The 14,295-nt window shown below is 43.7% G+C and overlaps 4 protein-coding genes across 6 annotated transcripts in view; all 4 read left to right on the top strand.

Annotated features, from left to right (window-relative positions):
• The window catches only part of LOC139390584 (protocadherin alpha-C2-like), a 178,852-nt gene that overhangs the window by 81,577 nt on the left and 82,980 nt on the right, over positions 1 to 14,295 (top strand). Inside the window, exon 1 of one of the 3 annotated variants that reach the window (XM_071137796.1) lies at positions 3,766 to 6,144. The exons of the other annotated variants lie outside the window; for them this stretch is intronic. Within the exon in view, the coding sequence (XP_070993897.1) occupies positions 3,766 to 6,144 (2,379 nt within the window). Of the gene's footprint in view, positions 1 to 3,765; positions 6,145 to 14,295 lie in introns of those variants that run through there. 3 annotated transcript variants of the gene reach the window in all.
• LOC139390463 (protocadherin alpha-3-like) lies at positions 681 to 3,391 on the top strand. The gene is made up of 2 exons (XM_071137592.1): positions 681 to 3,062; positions 3,380 to 3,391. The coding sequence occupies exons 1-2, from the start codon at positions 681 to 683 to the stop codon at positions 3,389 to 3,391; spliced, it is 2,394 nt and encodes a 797-aa protein (XP_070993693.1).
• On the top strand, positions 6,854 to 9,768 carry LOC139390462 (protocadherin alpha-8-like). The gene is made up of 2 exons (XM_071137591.1): positions 6,854 to 9,241; positions 9,763 to 9,768. The coding sequence occupies exons 1-2, from the start codon at positions 6,854 to 6,856 to the stop codon at positions 9,766 to 9,768; spliced, it is 2,394 nt and encodes a 797-aa protein (XP_070993692.1).
• LOC139390461 (protocadherin alpha-4-like) lies at positions 10,024 to 12,712 on the top strand. The gene is made up of 2 exons (XM_071137590.1): positions 10,024 to 12,472; positions 12,704 to 12,712. Exons 1-2 carry the CDS (start codon positions 10,103 to 10,105, stop codon positions 12,710 to 12,712), a joined length of 2,379 nt encoding a protein of 792 aa, XP_070993691.1. The 5' UTR covers positions 10,024 to 10,102.

The following is a 14,295-nucleotide window of genomic DNA, read 5'->3' as shown; positions in this document are numbered from 1 at the left end:
ACTCCTTCAGGACTGTTGGAAAAACATTCCTCATGAAGCTGGTTGAGAGAATGCCAAGAGTGTGGAAAGCTGTCATCAAGGTGAAGTGTGGCTACTTTGAATAAACAAAATGTAAAATATATTTTGAGTTGATTAACACTTTTTTGGCACTTCATGATTCCATATGTTTTATTTCATATTTTTGATGTCTTCACTATTGTTCTACAATGTAGAAAATAGTAAAAATAAAGAAAAATCCTTGAATGAGTAGGTGTGTCCATACTTTTGGCTGGAACTGTACTTCTATTACTTTTTACAACTGTTACCGGGGACCTTAAGACGAGTATTGTGAGGCCTATGGTTGTCCTAGAGCAAAATAACCGCTTATTTGTGTATGGATGTCATTGAATAATGTGGTTTTCTAGTATGGTGTACGCTTCAATATTACCACGTGGCGTCACTGTTGACCATGGTATTAAGATATTACTTTCGAGTTCCGAGTCCCCTCCCAGTTTCACAGGGTGAGGAGCATTCACCGGGCTTTGTTACAAAAATAAGCAAGACGAGAGAGATGGTGGTTGGAGGCCAAAACATTTACCATGTTGTAATTCAGCTGGATTTGAGACATATATATTCTGTGCTTAGATTTTTGTTGCTGATATTTCTATTTTTGGATCAATGCTCGACAAACGTTCGATGGAATGATGTCTTTACCGAGTAGAAGGAGCTCTATTGTGACGTATGTATTGCTTGTGTTGCTGGAGTGTTACTGGGAGGCGGTGTGCGGGCAGCTCTCCTATTCCGTCTCAGAGGAGGTAAACCCAGGGACTTCTGTGGGAAATATCGCTAAAGATCTAAACCTCAATGTCCAGGATTTGGAGTCGCGTATGTTTCAGATTGTCACCGGGTCCAAGAGAAAGTATTTCGAGGTAAATCTGAAGACTGGTGTTCTCTATGTAAATGAGAGAATAGACAGAGAGGAGCTCTGTGTGAAGGCTCAGAAATGTACAGTCAGTGTAGAGGCCGTTATAAACAGTCCTTTGAAGCTTTACGGTCTAGAAATAACTATTTTAGATGTTAATGATAATGCTCCGTATTTTGCAGAAAAGTCACAAAGTATGGACATTGCTGAGAGTACATTACCGGGAGCGAAATTCTCTCTTTTAGAAGCGTCTGATGTCGATGTTGGAAAGAATACTGTTAGCACATACAAGCTTAGTCCTAATGAATATTTCTCTCTTGATATCCACAAAGGAGGAGAGAGTGTGTCTGCGGAGTTAGTGCTGCAGACAGCTTTAGACCGAGAGAAACAGCCCGTTATTCAGCTCACACTGACCGCTGTTGATGGAGGAAATCAACCGAGGTCTGGCACGTCAGAAATAAAAATACATGTTTTAGATATTAATGATAACCGTCCTATATTCAGTAGCTCTTTGTATAAGACTCGTGTTTTCGAGAACGTGCCCATAGGAACAACAGTAATAAATGTGAATGCAAATGATATCGATGAGGGCACAAACAGTGAAATAGTGTACTCTCTTAGAACTAAAGGCCAAGATCATATATTAGAGAGATTTCAAATCGATTCTAAAACGGGAACAATCACAGTTAAAGGCACGGTTGATTTTGAGGAAAGTCCTGCTTTTGAGATTCATGTGCAGGCGAGTGACAGAGGCCAGCCCCCGATGGCAGCTCACTGTAAAGTGTTGGTAGAGGTGGTGGACCTCAACGACAATGCCCCTGAGCTCACTGTGACGTCACTCTTAGACACAGTGAAGGAGAACGCCAAGATGGGCACTGCTATTGCTCTCGTGTCCGTCCTCGATAGAGATGGTGGCAAAAATGGAGCGGTTCATTGTGAGGTCAAGAATAAGGTCCCTTTAAAATTAGAGACAAACTACAAAAACTATTATTCGTTAGTGGTCGATGGGCCTCTTGACAGAGAGAGCGCTTCTCAGTATAATGTTACCGTAATAGCTACAGATGAAGGGGCGCCGCCTCTCTCCAGCACCAGCGTTATTACTGTACACGTTTCTGATGTAAATGACAACGCTCCTCACTTCCCAGAACCCGTGATTAATATTTATGTTAAAGAGAACGGTCCAGTAGATGTCATTAAAACCGTGTCTGCACTTGATTCTGACGTCAATGAAAATGGCCAAGTGACCTACTCATTCTTACAGAGTAGCAGCAAATTACCACCTCTGTCTACAATGGTTAATATAAACTCAGATACTGGAGATATAATCAGTCTGCAGTCTTTTAACTATGAGGAGATCAAAACTTTCCAGTTTAAAGTTCAGGCCACAGACTCTGGTGTTCCTCCACTCTGCAGCAACGTGACTGTGAACGTTTTTATCCTGGATGAGAATGACAACAGTCCTGGGATTCTCGCGCCCTATTCTGAGCATGGCTCCGTTAACACTGAGAACGTTCCCTATTCTGCTGAAGCGGGCTACTTTGTGGCCAAGATCAGGGCTGTAGACGCCGACTCTGGCTACAATGCGCTGCTTTCTTATCACATCTCTGAGCCCAAGGGAACCAACCTCTTCCGAATCGGAACCAGCACCGGGGAACTAAGGACTAAGAGGAGAATGAGTGACAATGACCTGAAAACTCACCCGTTGGTCGTGTTGGTTTCTGATAACGGAGAACCCTCACTGTCAGCGACTGTGTCTATTGATGTAGTGGTGGTTGAAAGTACAGGTGAAATCCAGACTCAATTCAGAAATGTGCCGAGAAAGGAGGAGAACTTCTCTGATTTAAACCTGTATTTGTTGATCGCCATTGCCTCAGTGTCAGTGATATTTTTATTGAGCCTCATCAGTTTAATAGTTGTAAAATGCCACAGGACAGAGGACAGTTTCAGAAGGTACAGCGCCCCAGTGATCACCACACACCCTGACGGAAGCTGGTCTTACTCTAAATCTACTCAGCAGTATGACGTGTGTTACAGCTCGGACACACTGAAGAGTGACGTAGTGGTTTTCCCCGCTCCGTATCCACCTGCAGATGCAGAACTGATCAGTATTAATGGAAATGACACGTTTAACAGGACTCAGACATTACCCAACAAAGATCAGGTAAGAACCATAGTTTCACTTAAACCAGAAATCCATCCTTTAATCAGCCTTTTTTTTGTTGTTTTGTTGTTTTTCTCAATGTCTTCCTTTGGATGAACTTGAACTTTTCTTCTCTATCTCATTTGCATGTTCAATTATAGACATCTTCCTTTCGGTACAACTTGGAAAAATGCCGTACTCTTTTGCTCGCTGTCAAGATAAACATATAGGCGCTGCCCATGGTTCTGAAATCTGTCACCGTCTTGTCTACCTGCTTTTGCCTGTTGTTTTACGTAATGCACTGGATATGCTTTTTTTTCCCTGCCTATGTTTTGTAGCGTTTCATATGAAACATCACATACATGCTGCTCAGAAGTGATGGTCGTCATGCTTCTATTGTGTTTGGATGGGTGTCATGGAATGTATTGGGATCTTCTGAGTTGCTGTAAGCTGGTACATTCCCCACGTGGCGTCACTGTTGACCGTGGCATTGAGATATTATTTCGTGTCTCGAGGTCCCTCCCAGTTTCAGAGAGTGGGGAGATTTTTGGTGGCTTTGTTAAAAAGAGACGCAAGACGAGAGAGAGAGACGGTTGTCTCAGGCCATACCGGTGTTTACCGCTTAGAAATTCAGCTGGATTTGATACATATATTTTCTATGCTAAGATTTTTTCAAGGATACTAATCTTTTCGGATCTATGCGTTGCTGACATTCGATGGAAGTATGTCTTTACCGAACAGAAGGAGCTCTATTGTGACGTATGTATTGCTTGTGTTGCTGGAGTGTTACTGGGAGGTGGTGTGCGGGCAGCTCTCCTATTCCGTCTCAGAGGAGGTAAACCCAGGGACTTCTGTGGGAAATATCGCTAAAGATCTAAACCTCAATGTCCAGGATTTGGAGTCGCGTATGTTTCAGATTGTCACCGGGTCCAAGAGAAAGTATTTCGAGGTAAATCTTAAGACTGGTGTTCTCTATGTGAATGAGAGAATAGACAGAGAGGAGCTCTGTGTGAAGGCTCCAAAATGTACAGTCAGTGTAGAGGCCGTTATAAACAGTCCTTTGAAGCTTTACGGTCTAGAAATAACTATTTTAGATGTTAATGATAATGCTCCGTATTTTGCAGAAAAGTCACAAAGTATGGACATTGCTGAGAGTACATTACCGGGAGCGAAATTCTCTCTTTTAGAAGCGTCTGATGTCGATGTTGGAAAGAATACTGTTAGCACATACAAGCTTAGTCCTAATGAATATTTCTCTCTTGATATCCACAAAGGAGGAGAGAGTGTGTCTGCGGAGTTAGTGCTGCAGACAGCTTTAGACCGAGAGAAACAGCCCGTTATTCAGCTCACACTGACCGCTGTTGATGGAGGAAATCCACCGAGGTCTGGCACGTCAGAAATAAAAATACATGTTTTAGATAATAATGATAACCGGCCCATATTCATTAGCTCTTTGTATAAGACTCGTGTTTTCGAGAACGTGCCCATAGGAACAACAGTAATAAATGTGAATGCAAATGATATCGATGAGGGCACAAACAGTGAAATAGTGTACTCTCTTAGAACTAAAGGCCAAGATCATATATTAGAGAGATTTCAAATCGATTCTAAAACGGGAACAATCACAGTTAAAGATGCGGTTGATTTTGAGGAAAGTCCTGCTTTTGAGATTCATGTGCAGGCGAGTGACAGAGGCCAGCCCCCGATGGCAGCTCACTGTAAAGTGTTGGTAGAGGTGGTGGACCTCAACGACAATGCCCCTGAGCTCACTGTGACGTCACTCTTAGACACAGTGAAGGAGAACGCCAAGAAGGGCACCGCTATTGCTCTCGTGTCCGTCCTCGACAGAGATGGTGGCAAAAATGGCGCGGTTCAATGTGAGGTCAAGAATAAGGTCCCTTTTAAATTAGAGACAAACTACAAAAACTATTATTCGTTAGTGGTCGATGGGCCTCTTGACAGAGAGAGCGCTTCTCAGTATAATGTTACCGTAATAGCTACAGATGAAGGGGCGCCGCCTCTCTCCAGCACCAGCGTTATTACTGTACACGTTTCTGATGTAAATGACAACGCTCCTCACTTCTCAGAACCCGTGATTAATATTTATGTTAAGGAGAACGGTCCAGTAGATGTCATTAAAACAGTGTCTGCACTTGATTCTGACGTCAATGAAAATGGCCAAGTGACCTACTCATTCTTACAGAGTAACAGCAAATTACCACCTCTGTCCACAATGGTTAATATAAACTCAGATACTGGAGATATAATCAGTCTGCAGTCTTTTAACTACGAGGAGATCAAAACTTTCCAGTTTAAAGTTCAGGCCACGGACTCTGGTGTTCCTCCACTCAGCAGCAACGTGACTGTGAACGTTTTTATCCTGGATGAGAATGACAACAGTCCTGGGATTCTCGCGCCCTATTCTGAGCACGGCTCCGTTAACACTGAGAACGTTCCCTATTCTGCTGAAGCGGGCTACTTTGTGGCCAAGATCAGGGCTGTAGACGCCGACTCTGGCTACAATGCGCTGCTTTCTTATCACATCTCTGAGCCCAAGGGAACCAACCTCTTCCGAATCGGAACCAGCACCGGGGAACTAAGGACTAAGAGGAGAATGAGTGACAATGACCTGAAAACTCACCCGTTGGTCGTGTTGGTTTCTGATAACGGAGAACCCTCACTGTCAGCGACTGTGTCTATTGATGTAGTGGTGGTTGAAAGTACAGGTGAAATCCAGACTCAATTCAGAAATGTGCCGAGAAAGGAGGAGAACTTCTCTGATTTAAACCTGTATTTGTTGATCGCCATAGCCTCGGTGTCAGTGATATTTTTATTGAGCCTCATCAGTTTAATAGTTGTAAAATGCCACAGGACAGAGGACAGTTTCAGAAGGTACAGCGCCCCAATGATCACCACACACCCTGACGGAAGCTGGTCTTACTCTAAATCTACTCAGCAGTATGACGTGTGTTTCAGCTCAGACACACTGAAGAGTGACGTAGTGGTTTTCCCCGCTCCGTATCCACCTGCAGATGCAGAACTGATCAGTATTAATGGAAATGACACGTTTAACAGGACTCAGACATTACCCAACAAAGATCAGGTAAGAACCATAGTTTCACTTAAACCAGAAATCCATCCTTTAATCAGCCTTTTTTTTTGTTGTTTTGTTGTTTTTCTCAATGTCTTCCTTTGGATGAAGTTGAACTTTTCTTCTCTATCTCATTTGCATGTTCAATTAAATTATAGACATCTTCCTGCCTGTACAAGTTGGAAAAATGCCGTACTCTTTTGCTCGCTGTCAAGATAAACATATAGGCGCTGCCCATGGTTCTGAAATCTGTCACCGTCTTGGCTACCTGTTTTTGCCTGTTGTTTTACGTAATGCACTGGATATGCTTTTTTTTCCCTGCCTATGTTTTGTAGCGTTTCATATGAAACATCACATACATGCTGCTCAGAAGTGATGGTCGTCATGCTTCTATTGTGTTTGGATGGGTGTCATGGAATGTATTGGGATCTTCTGAGTTGCTGTAAGCTGGTACATTCCCCACGTGGCGTCACTGTTGACCGTGGCATTGAGATATTATTTCGTGTCTCGAGGTCCCTCCCAGTTTCAGAGAGTGGGGAGATTTTTGGTGGCTTTGTTAAAAAGAGACGCAAGACGAGAGAGAGAGACGGTTGTCTCAGGCCATACCGGTGTTTACCGCTTAGAAATTCAGCTGGATTTGATACATATATTTTCTATGCTAAGATTTTTTCAAGGATACTAATCTTTTCGGATCTATGCGTTGCTGACATTCGATGGAAGTATGTCTTTACCGAACAGAAGGAGCTCTATTGTGACGTATGTATTGCTTGTGTTGCTGGAGTGTTACTGGGTAGCGGTGTGCGGGCAGCTCTCCTATTCCGTCTCAGAGGAGGTAAACCCAGGGACTTCTGTGGGAAATATCGCTAAGGATCTAAACCTCAATGTCCAGGATTTGGAGTCGCGTATGTTTCAGATTGTCACCGGGTCCAAGAGAAAGTATTTCGAGGTAAATCTGAAGACTGGTGTTCTCTATGTAAATGAGAGAATAGACAGAGAGGAGCTCTGTGTGAAGTCTCCGAAATGTACAGTCAGTGTAGAGGCCGTTATAAACAGTCCGTTGAAGCTTTACCGTCTAGAAATCACTATTTTAGATGTTAATGATAATGCTCCGTCGTTTACTACGAAGGCACAGGTCTTAGATATTACAGAAAACACTTTACCAGGGGCGAGGTTCCCACTGTCTGAAGCGTCAGATGTCGATAGTGGTAGAAATGCATTGGGCACATATAAGCTGAGCACAAATTATTATTTTTCTTTAGCGGTCCATAAGGGAGGAGAAAGTGTGTCTGCTGACTTAGTGCTGCAGAAAGCGTTAGACCGAGAGAAACAGTCTGTTATAAAGCTCACACTGACCGCCATTGATGGTGGCAACCCACCGAGGTCGGGCACATCAGAGATTGTAGTTAATGTTTTGGACATCAATGATAACGCTCCAGTTTTTAGCAGTTATTTGTATAAGACTCGTGTTTTTGAAAACATTCCAATTGGCACGACAGTAATAACTCTGAATGCGACAGACGCAGACGAAGGAACAAATGGTGAAATCGTTTACTCCCTAAGACAAAAAGACCAAGATTATGTTTTGAACATTTTTCAAATTAATCAACGGACTGGAGTGATAACAGTAGAAGGAAATATTGACTTCGAGAAAGACAATGCTTTTGAGCTCCGTATACAAGCTCATGACGGGGCACAACCCCCCATGACATCTCACTCTAAATTATTGATAGAGGTTATGGATATGAATGACAATGCCCCTGAGATCACTGTGACGTCACTCTTAGACACAGTGAAGGAGGACAGTAAGGTGGGCACCGCCATCGCTCTAGTGTCAGTCCTCGATAAAGATGATGACAAAAATGGAATTGTGGATTGTGATATTGTGAATAAAGTCCCTTTTAAACTGGAGACAAACTATAAAAACTATTATTCGTTAGTGGTCGACGGGTCTCTTGACAGAGAGAGCGCTTCTCAGTACAATGTCACCATCACAGCTACTGATGAAGGGACCCCGCCTCTCTCCAGCACCAGCGTTATTACTGTACATGTTTCCGATGTGAATGACAACGCTCCTCACTTCTCAGAACCCGTGATTAATGTTTATGTGAAAGAGAACAGTCCGGTAGGAGATGTCATTAAAACTGTGTCTGCACTTGATTCTGACGTCAATGAAAATGGCCAAGTGACCTACTCATTCTTAGAGAGTAACGGCAAATCAGCACCGCTGTCTACAATGGCTAATATAAACCCGGATACTGGAGATATAATCAGTTTGCAGTCTTTTAACTATGAGGAGATCAAAACTTTCCAGTTTAAAGTTCAGGCCACAGACTCTGGTGTTCCTCCACTCAGCAGCAACGTGACTGTGAACGTTTTTATCCTGGATGAGAATGACAACAGTCCTGGGATTCTCGCGCCCTATTCTGAGCACGGCTCCGTTAACACCGAGAACGTTCCCTATTCTGCTGAAGCGGGCTACTTTGTGGCCAAGATCAGGGCTGTAGACGCCGACTCTGGCTACAATGCGCTGCTTTCTTATCACATCTCTGAGCCCAAGGGAACCAACCTCTTCCGAATCGGAACCAGCACCGGGGAACTAAGGACTAAGAGGCGAATGAGTGACAATGACCTGAAAACTCACCCGTTGGTCGTGTTGGTTTCTGATAACGGAGAACCCTCACTGTCAGCGACTGTGTCTATTGATGTAGTGGTGGTTGAAAGTACAGGTGAAATCCAGACTCAATTCCGAAATGTGCCGAGAAAGGAGGAGAACTTCTCTGATCTAAACCTGTATTTGTTGATCGCCATTGCCTCGGTGTCAGTGATATTTTTACTGAGCCTCATCAGTTTAATAGTTGTAAAATGCCACAGGACAGAGGACAGTTTCAGAAGGTACAGCGCCCCAATGATCACCACACACCCTGACGGAAGCTGGTCTTACTCTAAGTCTACTCAGCAGTATGACGTGTGTTACAGCTCGGACACACTGAAGAGTGACGTGGTGGTTTTCCCCGCTCCGTATCCACCTGCAGATGCAGAACTGATCAGTATTAATGGAAATGACACGTTTAACAGGACTCAGACATTACCCAACAATGAGAAGGTAAGAGTAGTAGACTATACTAGTATTTATGTTTCATTCATAGGTATGATATGTGTTTTCATGGTCAATTTAGTTTTTGATGTCATAAAATTTTATATATATATTAGCATAAATAGCTACGTCAATGTGCAAAATAACCTTTTCCTCGAACGGGAGGTCACTGTCCATGGTGCTGAAACGGTCATTGGTCTTCTGTTTTGGGTGGTAAAGGACTATTTGGGTTTTTGCTAGTATGTGTTGACAGTGGAATTTGACTATTCTAGTGATGTAAAAAGTTGGTTTAAATATATATATTTTTCTCTCTACTTGTCTCCCCCTTGAAAACGACATCTGGCAGTTTCCTATATAGACAATCAAGTTGGTTTATTGACTCCCTAAAAGCTGTCCTTATTACAGACCTTTATCAACACCGTTTCTGCCTGACTAAGTGCAGTCATTTAATCATTACATGTTTTTCACTTCACATTATGCAGTTCTTATCACGAGCACATGTATTCATATTGGACGATATCGCGTGATGGTTTCAGATATAAGACACTGGTCACTGATTAATATACAGTCATATTTGGCATTTTCCTGTCTACCATCACAAAAGTCAGTGATATCAATAAAAAACAATCAAAAAGCAACACATGGTGTCGCTGTAGACCACAGATCGGAGAGAAGTCACTGATAATCCAAGACTCCTCCTCTGAATGAAATACAATCGACGCATGTCCCGAGCGCATTGTCATGAGAAGCAGTCCAATGATCGTGAGACGGATGGCTGGGTTGTGTGGATCTCTAGCATAACGTATTTTTTGTGGTTTTAATGGATAGGCCCTATGTGACTTTAATTCTGATATAATTTGTTTTATACAAGCAGCAATGGGTCGTCGAAGACAAAGGGAACGTGTTTGGATTCAGTGCGTCGCGTTGCTTTGTTTATTTGACTGGTCTGCAGCGCAGATCTCTTACTCCGTTTCAGAGGAGGTGGACAAAGGCACTTTTGTGGGGAATCTCGCTAAAGATTTAAACCTTAATGTCCAGGAACTGGAGTCGAGGGGTCTAAGGATTGTATCGGGACATAGTAAGAGGTATTTTGAGGCTAATTTGAAAACGGGAAATCTGTATGTTAACGAGAGAATTGACAGAGAGGAGCTTTGTCCGAATACGGTAAAGTGCTCTTTAAACATAGAGGCCATATTGAGCCACCCTATGCTTCTCCACCGAATACAGGTGAATATTTTAGACATCAATGACAATGCGCCGGCCTTTGATGAAACATTGCACACATTTAATATATCTGAGTCATCATCAAAGGGCGAAAGATATTTGCTTCCGCTCGCAGTTGATGCAGATACAGGCAGTAACTCGGTAAACAGCTACAAGCTGAGCCCGAATGAACACTTCTCCCTGGATGTACAGAGCGGTGGAGAGCAGAGTGTGTCTGCTGAGTTAGTGCTGCAGAAAGCTTTAGACCGAGAGAAACAGCCCGTTATCCAGCTCACACTGACCGCTGTAGATGGAGGAAAACCTCCTAGATCCGGGACTTTACAGATCATTGTCAATGTGATTGATGCAAATGATAATTCTCCCACTTTTAGCAAACCGCTGTATAAGGTCCGAGTAAATGAAAATGCTCCGTTTGGAACTGTAGTAATAAAACTAATTGCCACAGATTTAGATGAAGGGTTTAACGGTAAGATTGAATATTCCTTTATCAAACGCGCAAACTTGAACCCTTCTGTTTTATTTGATATCAATTCAGAAACAGGTGAAATTATAGTCAGGGGGAATTTGGATTATGAGGGAAGTCCTGCATATGAAATTCGAGTGCAGGCGACAGACCAAGGCTCCTCCCCCCGTAGTGCACACTGTAAAGTGTTAGTTGAAGTTATTGATGTCAATGACAATGTCCCTGAAATATTGGTGACGTCACTCATGAGCCCAGTCAAAGAGGATGCTGAGATTGGGACCGTGGTCGCCTTGCTGACAGTAACTGATAAAGATGGGGGTAAAAATGGCCTCACCAACTGTAAGCTTGTTGGGTCTGTTCCTTTTAAGTTGAGATCAAACTACAAAAACTATTATTCGTTAGTGGTCGACGGGCCTCTTGACAGAGAGAGCGCTTCTCAGTACAATGTTACCATCACAGCTATGGATGAAGGGACCCCGCCTCTCTCCAGCACCAGCGTTATTACAGTACACGTTTCTGATGTAAATGACAACGCTCCTCACTTCTCAGAACCCGTGATCAATGTTTATGTGAAAGAGAACAGTCCGGTAGGAGACGTCATTTACATGATGTCTGCTTTTGACCCAGATTCAGATGAAAATACAAAGATTACTTATTCGTTATTAGATAAAAGTGTTTCAATATCATCATCTGTAAATATAAACTCGGATACTGGAGATATAATCAGTCTGCAGTCTTTTAACTATGAGGAGATCAAAACTTTCCAGTTCAAAGTTCAGGCCACAGACTCTGGTGTTCCTCCACTCAGCAGCAACGTGACTGTGAACGTTTTTATCCTGGATGAGAATGACAACAGTCCTGGGATTCTCGCGCCCTATTCTGAGCACGGCTCCGTTAACACTGAGAACGTTCCCTATTCTGCTGAAGCGGGCTACTTTGTGGCCAAGATCAGGGCTGTAGACGCCGACTCTGGCTACAATGCGCTGCTTTCTTATCACATCTCTGAGCCCAAGGGAACCAACCTCTTCCGAATTGGAACCAGCACCGGGGAACTAAGGACTAAGAGGAGAATGAGTGACAATGACCTGAAAACTCACCCGTTGGTCGTGTTGGTTTCTGATAACGGAGAACCCTCACTGTCAGCGACTGTGTCTATTGATGTAGTGGTGGTTGAAAGTACAGGTGAAATCCAGACTCAATTCAGAAATGTGCCGAGAAAGGAGGAGAACTTCTCTGATTTAAACCTGTATTTGTTGATCGCCATTGCTTCGGTGTCAGTGATATTTTTACTGAGCCTCATCAGTTTAATAGCTGTAAAATGCCACAGGACAGAGGACAGTTTCAGAAGGTACAGCGCCCCAATGATCACCACACACCCTGACGGAAGCTGGTCTTACTCTAAATCTACTCAGCAGTATGACGTGTGTTACAGCTCAGACACACTGAAGAGTGACGTGGTGGTTTTCCCTGCTCCGTATCCACCTGCAGATGCAGAACTGATCAGTATTAATGGAAATGACACGTTTAACAGGACTCAGACATTACCCCACAATGAGAAGGTAAGATCTATGGGCAATTTTTTGCTTTTGTGTCTCAAAACATTCCGTATTGTAGCAGTTTTCAAAATGACAGACATTTGGCAAAAACGTATATGGTAACATGAGGTCAGTTCGTTTATATGGTAGTAGTTTTGCTGTAATATATCGTTTGAGAACATGTGTTATATATTGGCTTGACGTCAGACGAATTCTTGTTTGGACATTGTTGTGAAATTCCGGAATCTGTCAAAGTTGCTATAATGGTTTTCAGGGGCAGAGGCCTATTTTGGTACATGATTTTCGTCGTTGAAAGTGCAATGCATTCATTCCAGGGATTTACGAAGTTTGTTTTGAAAGATGTGTATTTTTCATCTAACAATCCATCTGTATATTTTGTGATTCCGTTTCTTTTAAGACGATAATACTTGAGTTGGTTTCTTGACTGCTCGAAAGCTTTGATCATGTCCACTTTCAACTCCGCCACTTTGTACGACTACCAAGACTCATTTAAAGTGTTCCCATTGTTTGTTCCCACATCTGTACTACCTATCATGAGGACGTGTATTCGAATTGAACTATTTGATGCATGAAGGGATTGATTACTCTAACTTCCGCGGGTTACTCTAACTTCCGCGACGCATATAAGGCCCTGCCCCGCCCCCCTTTCGGAAAAGCTGACCACGACTCCATTTTGTTGATCCCTGCCTACAGACAGAAACTAAAACAAGAGGCTCCCACGCTGAGGTCTGTCCAACGCTGGTCCGACCAAGCTGACTCCACACTCCAAGACTGCTTCCATCACGTGGACTGGGAGATGTTTCGTATTGCGTCAGATAACAACATTGACGAATACGCTGATTCGGTGTGCGAGTTCATTAGAACGTGCGTTGAAGATGTCGTTCCCATAGCAACGATTAAAACATTCCCTAACCAGAAACTGTGGATTGATGGCAGCATTCGTGTGAAACTGAAAGCGCGAACCACTGCTTTTAATCAGGGCAAGGTGTCTGGTAACATGACCGAATACAAACAGTGCAGCTATTCCCTCCGCAAGGCTATCAAACAAGCTAAGCGCCAGTACAGAGACAAAGTAGAATCTCAATTCAACGGCTCAGACACAAGAGGCATGTGGCAGGGTCTACAGTCAATCACGGACTACAGGAAGAAACCCAGCCCAGTCACGGACCAGGATGTCTTGCTCCCAGGCAGACTAAATAACTTTTTTGCCCGCTTTGAGGACAATACAGTGCCACTGACACGGCCTGCAACGAAAACATGCGGTCTCTCCTTCACTGCAGCCGAGGTGAGTAAGACATTTAAACGTGTTAACCCTCGCAAGGCTGCAGGCCCAGATGGCATCCCCAGCCGCGCCCTCAGAGCATGCGCAGACCAGCTGGCCGGTGTGTTTACGGACATATTCAATCAATCCCTATACCAGTCTGCTGTTCCCACATGCTTCAAGAGGGCCACCATTGTTCCTGTTCCCAAGAAAGCTAAGGTAACTGAGCTAAATGACTACCGCCCCGTAGCACTCACATCCGTCATCATGAAGTGCTTTGAGAGACTAGTCAAGGACCATATCACCTCCACCCTACCTGACACCCTAGACCCACTCCAATTTGCTTACCGCCCAAATAGGTCCACAGACGATGCAATCTCAACCACACTGCACACTGCCCTAACCCATCTGGACAAGAGGAATACCTATGTGAGAATGCTGTTCATCGACTACAGCTCGGCATTCAACACCATAGTACCCTCCAAGCTCGTCATCAAGCTCGAGACCCTGGGTCTCGACCCCGCCCTGTGCAACTGGGTACTGGACTTCCTGACGGGCCGCCCCC

Source organism: Oncorhynchus clarkii, chromosome 31, assembly GCF_045791955.1.
Source record: "Oncorhynchus clarkii lewisi isolate Uvic-CL-2024 chromosome 31, UVic_Ocla_1.0, whole genome shotgun sequence".
In the NCBI taxonomy this organism is placed as follows: domain Eukaryota; kingdom Metazoa; phylum Chordata; class Actinopteri; order Salmoniformes; family Salmonidae; genus Oncorhynchus; species Oncorhynchus clarkii.
The sequence above is the reverse complement of the archived record's forward strand: the minus strand, read 5'-3'. Positions and strand labels throughout refer to the sequence as shown.